The 10,180-nt window shown below is 40.4% G+C and overlaps 1 protein-coding gene across 1 annotated transcript; it reads right to left on the bottom strand.

Moving 5' to 3' along the window:
* Positions 1–2,920: 2,920 nt before the first annotated feature.
* On the bottom strand, positions 2,921–9,965 carry LOC134671940 (2-amino-3-ketobutyrate coenzyme A ligase, mitochondrial). The gene is made up of 9 exons (XM_063529814.1): positions 9,834–9,965; positions 8,562–8,725; positions 8,239–8,304; positions 7,925–8,026; positions 6,743–6,950; positions 6,206–6,386; positions 5,316–5,508; positions 4,439–4,616; positions 2,921–3,713 (listed from the first exon to the last, which is right to left on the bottom strand). Exons 1-9 carry the CDS (start codon positions 9,862–9,864, stop codon positions 3,553–3,555), a joined length of 1,284 nt encoding a protein of 427 aa, XP_063385884.1. The 5' UTR covers positions 9,865–9,965; the 3' UTR covers positions 2,921–3,552.
* Between the last annotated feature and the right edge of the window lie 215 nt (positions 9,966–10,180).

Here is a 10,180-nt window from a genome sequence, read left to right as displayed (position 1 = left end):
GCTAAACTCGCTACTATTGTCAAGCTGGTAGGGTGCAAGTCTTGATGTTTTGAGAACCTTTAACGCATTATGTTTATACTTTTTGTCGAGAAATCGTTTGTCTTAACTACGGCCCCTTGGTGCGTAGCCAACATGCCAAACGTGTACATTCCGTAGCGAACGAAACGCAAATATCACTCTCGCATTAAAAAGGAAGAGTGATAGAGAGAAATGACTATTGACTACGCTACGCAGCGTTGGCGATTGGCATGTTGGCTAAGCATCCTGTTATATCTGACTGCGATTGTACGTAGCCACGAATTAGTCCACGGATTAGTGAATACGCAGCTTGAGGTGATGCGGTTGTATGTTTGCATTATTAGGTACAGTGATATTTTTACTGGCCATCGGTGGACTTTATCTCGTTGTAATAAGGTCTACGGATGGTCACTTACTTCTGCCGAAGATTGTACGATAGAAACGAACGCGGCATACGAAGTGTCTGCGATTAGTCGCCAAATGATTCTATAGTTTTAATGTCTCGTGTGAATTTTTAATTTTATATAGGTAAATACCGTTGTGTGTATAAAGGAATAAGACACATAAAGTGGTAAAAATATCTAAGGTGAGTTGGCAGTGGAACTACCTAAATGACGCTTTACGGCCCCATACATTAGATCAGCGGTCGGCAACCTGCGGCCCGCGGGCCGCATGCGGCTCGTGAAACTGTCACTTGCGGCCCGAGTGCCGCCTTGGCTATTTTGTATGTAATAGTGACAAACGAAAATTGCCTGCTAAAAGGTTGCCGACCGCTGCATTAGATGTACCGTCACCACACGGGATTGTTATGCCGTTTAGGGTTCTTGCTAAATTGGAAATCCTATAGGGTAAGTATATTGAACAACCAATTTAGCTAGGACCCTAAATGGCGCAACAATTGCGGAGCGTGATGGTGCTTTATACACTGAGATATTTTGTACCACTTTTCAGGAATATATTCCTTTGTCGGTAATATGCATATGAATTATGATTATTATATGTTTCTCGCTTTTACCTAAAAGTAGTGTCAATGTTTCTTTGTCGCACCTAAAAAATGTCGCAGGCACTTGGTGTGTTGTCGCCTTGTTATAATTATAAAGTAAATATACCAAGAGTAAACTCTTGGTAGGTCTACTTTAGGTGCATTCTGTGAGTATGGTATTAAATTTACTTTAGAGTTTCATTACTTTTAGGAAATTATTTACATTATGACAGTACAGATAAATTCACGAAAACTGTGTAATGACTGACTCGTATAAAATCCATGTTTTATTTTTTAAACAAAGAAATAATACGAAAAACCTACCCGTCACAGATACCATACTTTAAAAATTTATAATATCAATAATATTCCATCTATCCAATATCATTGCGTCTCACTCTCATTGAGCAAACTGTGAGACAAAATACACATTGGACAAAGAAATTGGACAGGTGGGTTACCAACCTATGATACGTCACAAAACTCTTACATAGTCACGCTCAGGTTTTTGATATGTCCGAGTATTGTCCTCAAAATGATTAATAATTTAAATACCTAATAGTTTTCGTGAATTTATTGACTTGCGGACCATAGTTGCGCCATAGCAGCCGTTTAGATGGCTTGAGGCTTCTACTCATCTACTGACATTTAGGTTTTTCAAAATGTGTTTATTTATTATATTCGTCACTAAATTAATTCCCTCCTTGTACGGTATAAGTTGCAATAATGGCGATGAGTGAGAACGATACCAATGTAAATAGTTTACAATAATTATAAATTAATTTAATTATAACTTTATATGGGCACAGGAGCAAAGAAACGAAACCTGAGTGCAGAGTAACAGCTTTATAAAACCATTAGTGATGTACCGACTATTGATTTGGCCGACTAGCCGACTAATCGGCGCTCGAATGGCCGATTAGTCGGCCGACTAGTCGGCTAGTCGGCCAGATCATTAGTTTCGTATAAGTTCAGGTGAAAAACAATAGTTTTGCTCCTTTGGTTGCGCTATTCATCATATTAGCTTGGCTAAAAGGTGTTCTCTACAGGTTCAAAGACCTATCACAAGAATCCTCGTTCAATTTCTATCTTTGTTTTATTTTGCGATCCTGAGCAGACCGTCGGTACAGCTTGTAGGAGGTATTTCCAAGGCTCTATTTCGCCAATTAAGAACCTTTCCCCTGTGGTCAGCGTATTTACGAGCAACGTGCCCTATGTCTCAAAATTTTGCAATAACATTACCTAATAGTTCCCCATGGCTCCACCATTAATAAAAACAAAAACTGAATTAATAAAATTATTTAACTATCGAACTTGCATATGAAATTACACGAGAATCAGTTGAGATCGACCTGTAGAGGAAAACACCAGCCCACCAACATAACATAACGATCAAACGGTCAATTATATGAACAAAAGTTTTGTTATGCACCCTGAATAGGTAATTTAGTAAAATAGACATAAAACATATGGTAAATATTGACTGTTTATTTATTTTTTTTGTTTTTATTTCACTAATAAAGTGCCGACTAATCGGCCATTTTTGCCGACTAGTCGCCGACTAATCGCCGACTACAAATGTGGCCGGATAGTCGGCTTTCCCGACTAGTCGGCGACTAGTCGGTACATCCCTAAAAACCATGTTGTTTTTTATTACATTATTAGCAGCGCGCGGCACCGTGTTCAATGGTTGTCTTTGTTCTAAGGACAACCGTTATAATGGGTGGTATACCTTGTATGAAGCTGTTACTCTGTTTCGTTTGTTTACTCGTGTGATATGAGCGTAGAGATATATACAGTGTGGTCGCACTCGGTGTTACGTGGTTTTCAATAAGTGCGTGAGTTTTATTACTTGTAATAAATTATTGTTAATAGATCAATTATTACACAACCAACTTTGTTTCATTTAAACACATTAACATTATTTTATTTGTTTATTTACATATTTGCACATAAATTCATTGTAACAATGCTATCTTAATAATTTTACACACAGGTCTTTCACTGGATCGATAGTTAATCGTTCCTAGTAAATTCCTTCAATTACTTACATATAAAAACAAGCGTCTCATTCCGAAGTCTTCCAAACTTAAAGCACCACCTCACCTCCCTGATCTTAGGTGTGCAATAATATCCTAAGATCGCCGTGACGTCACGAAACTAGCATCAACGTTTGCTGGGTCTTAAGGCCGATTACGCTCCGAGTCATGGCATATACTGCGTCATGCATGTGCTATATTAAATGGTGCTTTTTTCTCTAATGTCAGTGGGGAGACACTCCTGACTTCGGGCAAACTCGGCTCCGTTTCCGTTCGGCTCAGCATTGCTCCGAGCAATTATTACGGTTGGCACAATCAAGTTGTGTTGTCCTTTGCCTTGCACGGCCACAGATAAGATAGACTTGAATTTTGACAACCCTAAATAGTCGAAAGGAATAGTAGTATGACTTTTTGTATGGTAGACGGTAGTATTATTTATTCTGTCCTAATGTGAAGGTTTACGCAGCGTACGTTATCAACTCGAAATCAAGGCCTTATCAACTGAAATACAGCCTAGCCCTTAACAAGGCCGATGGTCTTGCCGACGTCAGCGAACGCTTGCACCGCACGGGTGACGTCATCCGGCGTGTGCGCCGCGCTCAGCTGCACGCGCACTCGCGCGCCGCCCTTTGGTACCACTGGGTAGCTGAATGCCACCACGTAGATTCCTCGCTCTGGAAAAAGTATAAAAATGTATATGTGACTACAATATTTAGCACTTATATCTATCACTGTACGAGCCGTGTTCTACCCTCCTACGGCCCAAAGTCCTACCTATAGTACTTATTCAGTTCGATGAAAATTAAATCATATTCAATTGGAATAGAGTCGCATTTGTTTTGTTTCGTTCAATTTTCAAACAAATCCAAAATCAACTCTTTTGCCTGCACTATAGGTTCAAATTTCAGTGACAAATTCTGAATTTTTCATTTGTATAGCTGGGCCTTGGCAGGCTACAGACAACTGAATTATGAACTTAACACTAAATACTTAGACTTGGCAGTAGCTAACAATGCAATGTCCCACACGTAATTATGTGCTATTTACGTCAAGTATTAACTTGACGTAGCACTTGGCAGGAAAACTTGACGTGGCCCGACTAATAGCTACGAGAAAAATCCAGCTTTATACCGAGACCCTCGCGGCAGCTGCGTGCATGGATTTTATGGATATTGGTAGTCACTTGCGAAGCTCATCGGGTTTGTCACTAGGTCTAACAACTAATAAGTAGAAATGTACGTAGCATACCCAGCAACAACAGCTAGAGGAGCATCGTTGACCGTGACGAGGCATCCTTAACAATAGGGGAGACCCTAACAAAAGCTACGCGTATTCTGCTATAGGCGCTCACGAAGCATATCGCTGCCCTTCACTAGGTCTTGAATAGTAAGGTACTTACGTAGCATGCCCGAGGCGAGTTCAACGGCCAGCGGAGCATCGCCGACCATGACGGGGCATATGGGGTGGTCGTCACCGGCCACGGTCAGACCGGCTGCCTTCACACCCTCGCGGAAGCTGCGAGTGTTTTGCTGGAGGCGCTCACGAAGCTCGCTGCTTCCCTCCACTAGATCTAACGACTGTTGAATAGAAAATATAGCGTTAGAAAATTCGCAAGCGTGTGAAATATTATTGTTGAATTTTATCATTCATGTGCCTAGTAGCCAGTCAGCTCCGCAGTACCTAGCGTATGAAACAACGCGCCAACAATATCTGCCACTCTTTACTTTTGCAATTAGAGATAGGTATATCGATTACGGCAGTTTGAGTTCCATGTTTAAATGTAATATGTAGAGATACTAGAGATAGAGAGGTACAAACCTATCACTTTTTGGTATGCTACGAGTATCAGAGAATGGTAGGTAGATAGGTAGGTACTTTTAACGCATATGCTAATACATTATTGAACAGTCGACGTCAACGATATGTTTAAATTTTTTGCGCTATCAGTAAGTACCTAAGGGGCTGTCCATAAATTACGTCATCATTTTTTGACGATTTTGACCCCCCCTAAAATCATCCAAAAATCATGCTTCGAATGACCCCGTTTCCTTCTACGTCATGCTACCATCATCCGATGTCCAGACCCCCCCCCCCCCCTAGTTTGAAATGACGTAATTTATGAATAGCCCCTAAGGTGTAAAATTGTAAACATATTTTGACGTCAACTGAACATTCGTCGCATTCACTGCCAGGGGGCGTGGCCTAGGAACAAACTAACTTGTATGACGGAGAACGCACATGTGTTAAGGTAGGTAATATAAGGCTCTTTAAACCACCTTCAGTGAAGCGGCGACCACAGGCGGCGGCGGTGCGTTAGAGAACAGGTACGGCCTCGAAACGTTGCGCAGCAGTGTGATGAGCTCCTTAGGCCCCGTGGTATAGCCGCCGGCCGCGCCGCTCACAGCCTTGCCGAGGGTAGAGCAGATGATATCAGCGGCACCCATTATGTTGCAATATTCTTCTGTGCCCCTGGTAGGCAAAGAAGTAAAATCATGATATAATATCGTTTTAAGGCGCTTATATCAGATAAACAGGTAAAACAGTTGCTAATTTCCCTAAACAATAAGGTTCTAATTCCTTGTCCGGCCATTTCCCCAAATATTCACTTCCAAGATTATTAGTTAAGCCATTTTTCCGAATGATCGCGGTGTGGATTTTTGGTTTGGCAATGCCAATGACCACTGAGTCAAAAACATTACTGTGTTACGTCTTTCCTGTAGACATACACAAGAGTTAAGGGCTATAAAGGTTAATTTTCTTATTGAACCCTTATCCACGTGAAAGGTCCTCCTTTTATTTGGAGAACTATGATAAAATCATTACTTACATGCCCACAAGCTGTTAACTATTGCCCACAGGAGAGAAAAATGTACAGTTCGCGCGAACACACAAGTTTTCTCTCTCTTGTGTATGTCTACAGGAAAGACGTAACACAATAATGTTTTTGACCCCACTACTTATATAAATTCCTCATTTGGCCACTAAACTACAGCAAGGTAAACTTTCAATATGCATGATCGATCCTTTACATACCTAGTTAACGCATATTGCTTAGTGTACCTAGGTCATATGGCCGGAGTCAAATCAATTCAGAGCATAGGGTTCAAGTATCAAGGGACTTTAAAGGCTCTTCGTAAGTATACATGGTAGTAAGAGGGAGTTTTACCTTCCAGTTGCTCCGAAAAACCCAGTAGCATGGCTGTCGTCCACCGCTAGCAGTGCCCGGTATTTGTCAGCCAGGTTTCGCAGACCGGGCAAAGGAGCCACGTTGCCATCCATAGAAAACACGCCATCGGTTACTATCAACTTGATGCGAGCCTCGCTGTGCGCCAGTAAGTGCTCCAATTCTGGAAGTTTACATATATAATAGATAGACGTTAGAGTCTGTTCGGAAAGATAAGAGTCGTGGAATGAATTAGGCCCCATACCATTCCACGACCCTTCTCTTTCTGCACAGACTCTAATAATTACGATAGTAGGACTTAGGCATATTACAATTATCAAGATCTGCATGGGAAATCGGGGTAGCCTCGTCTACCTAATAGACTACCTACTGGGCTATACAAAGTATACAGAAAAGATCTATCGTCATATTAGCGTCCTCTGAAATGAAAGCTGTATGAACTTGAACAAACCAGCTTAGAAGAGGGCATATTGTCAAACATGGAACTGAACCAGAATATTCATCGATTAAAGGGCTCACCATTGAGATCTCTGTGCGGGTACCGGTACTTCTGCGCTTTGCAGAGCCGTATCCCATCGATGATGGAAGCGTGGTTGAGCGCATCCGAGAACACGGCGTCCTCTGGCGTCAGCATGGACTCGAAGAGACCAGCGTTCGCGTCGAAACACGACCCGTACAGGATGGCATCCTCGCGCCCGTGGAACTGCGCCAGGCGATGCTCCAATTCCTGTTATAAATCATGATCAAGTACCTAACAGCTTATAAAACGTTCTACTGGGAACATGAATGAAAACAAAATAATTACACATACGTATCGTAGATTATGATGAGTATGTGAATGAAATTACATATATTAAAAAATAAATGTCATATACTAAGAAAAAGTGACCATGGCCTCCAGTGCCCCAGGCTGGAATCGAACCAGCGTCCTCTGCTATCGCGGCAGGTGCCTGAACCACTCGACCACCGGGCCACAGCGGCATAGAATTTTTCCAAGTATATGCACTTCTTACTGAAGGCTTGTGGCGCCCCCTGGCCATCCCTAAGGTAGATATATATTGTTCTGACTGAGACTTAAAATTAGCCTGATAGCACAAAAGACAAGTTCAGGGTTAACAGTGTGCACGCAATGCACGCCTTGCATGTTCATAAATTGGTTCCATCAATGACAAAGTGAAGAGACCGAAGCCACGTGACGCAGTGTTGCCAACTCGGATTTTGAAAAAATGCTATACTAATGTCTAGATTATGCCAAAATTATGCCAAAGATTTTTGAAACACCTATGCTAAAAAAATGCTAAAATGTCACTTGAAATTAGACACTTAAAACACATACTTTTTTCAAATTTACCGCCTTTTGTACTGACAAGATCTGCTTGACCAACTTTATATAGTCCGTTGACGTCCATCCGTCCACAAAAGTCAAAATTCATATGAAAATATGAACCACATAAGGCGATGGCGCATATTGTTGCTGCCAAGTTGATGCAAACTTGGCTTAGACTAAATTATGCTAAAAAATATGCCAGATGCTAAATGGAAAATTTTGGTGCTAAAGCGAGTGAAAATATGCCAGGTCTGGCATCATTTATGCTAAGTTGGCAACACTGACGTGACGTGTGATTTACTCGCGATGTAGTCCCGTTTTAGGTAGGTAATGGGTATTAAGTAAACCCGCGAAACGATTGAAATGATTCTTACCTTATGTAAAGTTTGTGTGCCACAAATAAATCTAACGGAACTGAGCCCAGCGCCATATTTCCGCAGGCCCTCTCTCGCTGCCTCTACCACTTCGGGGTGGTTCTGTCAAAAATAAATTCAACATCAACACACTACATGGAAAGTACGTAGATAGTACAATACAATACAATACTCTTTATTGCACACCTCACATACACGTAGTTTACAATAAATGTACAATAACATAAACAAAGACAATAGAGGTAACAACAGGTACCCGCGGGTAGGGGGTTTTAGGTAGGTAGTAATTATTTGATTATAGAGTTAGTTCTTACCGATAATCCTAGATAATTGTTTGCGCAGAAATTCAGAAACTCCCCTTCCGCTCCCTGCACCCTCACCTATAAAATAAAATAGCGGAATTTAGGTACCTACTAATCTGAAAATAATACCTACCTACCTAGATAAAGTTAGGTAGCACCTAAGTAATTGGGGTAAAATGCAAAACATTTTCATTTAAACTTGGTGCAAACATACAGTAGTAAGTATGTTTGTACCAAGTTCAAGTGTCGTCGTGTTTTTAATGTTAGCTAAGCTATTTATCATTGTACAAAAACGGTTTGCCGATATGCCTGAGTGTGTTTAAAAACAAACTTACTTTTGTGTCCTGTGGTGAGGTGAGGATTCTCTCGTGCTTCCAAGTCTTTGCCTTCTTGATTTCCTGCAGCCGGTCGTCGAGGACCTCTCTCAGTCTTGTCACTCCCGCCCGCTCCTTGCCTTTCAGCCCATGGAGCTGACGTGTTGATTGCTTGCCAGCATATACTGAACATATAAATAGTTTCATGAACATTAAAATTCAATATTTTTAAGGGTTTCATTGGACAGTAATCCAATCTATTATATAGAGAGTAGCCAGGCTATCTGGAATATTTTTGTCCAAATATTTTTGTCTGTAGTTACTTAAGTCGCATACCTACTCCAGTAACCTACCATGAAATCATATTCGAGATTGCGATTTATATACATTTTTTTCCGCTTCAACGACCTTAGTGCTTTGCAATAGTATATTATCAAGCATGAAGCTAAATGGCTTTGCGTGCATTGTTTTCTTGCACTATTAGGCACTTTGTGTGAAAAAAATATCGGAAAAATTAAGTATTAATTACCTACTAGGGAGATCAAAGCACTTAGTGAATTAACTTGTAAACTGCACTCCATTTCGCGAACGTAAAGGTAAAAGTCTGTGAAAACGATACGAATAATCAAAATCATACAGAATTAGAATTAGACTTCGGTTTGGATTCGATTAAGATACGCGACTACGAATAAAGTTGCACTCAATTGTGTCAATACATATTTCGCTTAGTCTTTCCTTATACTGTGTAAATAATTAACACAACACACAGCATACTGCATGGGTATTGTCTGTCACCTCTATTTATTATTCTACATTATTCAAACTAAGTAGAGCGGACGACCAAAATACGCATAAAGGTTATAATTGGCTGATTTTACTTGTACTATATAAGATATATATGATATCTGCATTATTAACGAAGTTAAAGTTAACCGGCAAAAACCATAAAACTTACCTAAATAGGGTCACACATTCACTCTTAATAATAAGTAGGTTTTGGTATATCGAAGACTTTTTACATTTAAGGCAGAAAAATATTTAAGAAACACCATATGTACATTATGTACAGTACCTACTTGAAACTTATGTTTTCGTGGTATATTCAGTCAAGACGACCTTCATGACATCATTCATAAAAAAACTCTACCAACAAACAACAAAAGATTGGTTAATACTTTCTCGTAATAGTCCATTTAACTTTGGAACCATCTCCAAACCAAATAAATTAAGTTTACAACTTGTGTTTACTAATTATGTATTTTAAAATTAAAATGTTAGTAAGTAGTACTTTACCGGTGCGCAGGAGTTGCGAGCGGAGCGCCATCGCGTCGAATGGAGGCGCGGCGCGGCCGCCGACTCGTTAGTAGACTGGTCACGCAGGTTTCTGTTTACGTTTAATTTGTTTTCGTTGCTACGCGGTTCTTGAATATCAGGCCTCTTCTTGCCATCAATGAACTAGGTATTTAAGTAAAAGCTAAACTTAGAGTCAGAGATAACTAATATGCAGGTAAACGAACCCAACAAAATAGGTAAGTAACTGACCTAAGGTATGGCATTCTTATACCTTGTTCTCTTGAACATAGAGTCGTGCTCAGAAAAATATACCATGGTGTAGTAGGCGCTTACGTTGTGAAGTGTAA

Source organism: Cydia fagiglandana, chromosome 16 (genome assembly GCF_963556715.1).
Source record: "Cydia fagiglandana chromosome 16, ilCydFagi1.1, whole genome shotgun sequence".
Taxonomy (NCBI): Eukaryota; Metazoa; Arthropoda; class Insecta; order Lepidoptera; family Tortricidae; genus Cydia; species Cydia fagiglandana.
Note: the sequence above shows the minus strand (reverse complement) of the source record. Positions and strands in the feature narration are given on the sequence as shown.

Coding starts and splice junctions, on each gene's coding strand:
- LOC134671940 (XM_063529814.1), bottom strand. CDS start 9,864: ATGGCGCTCCGCTCGCAACTCCTGCGCACCG. Junction 8,726..9,833: donor CTCGCAACTCCTGCGCACCG/GTAAAGTACTAC, acceptor TTATATGTTCAG/TATATGCTGGCAAGCAATCA. Junction 6,951..7,924: donor GCACACAAACTTTACATAAG/GTAAGAATCATT, acceptor GATTTATAACAG/GAATTGGAGCATCGCCTGGC.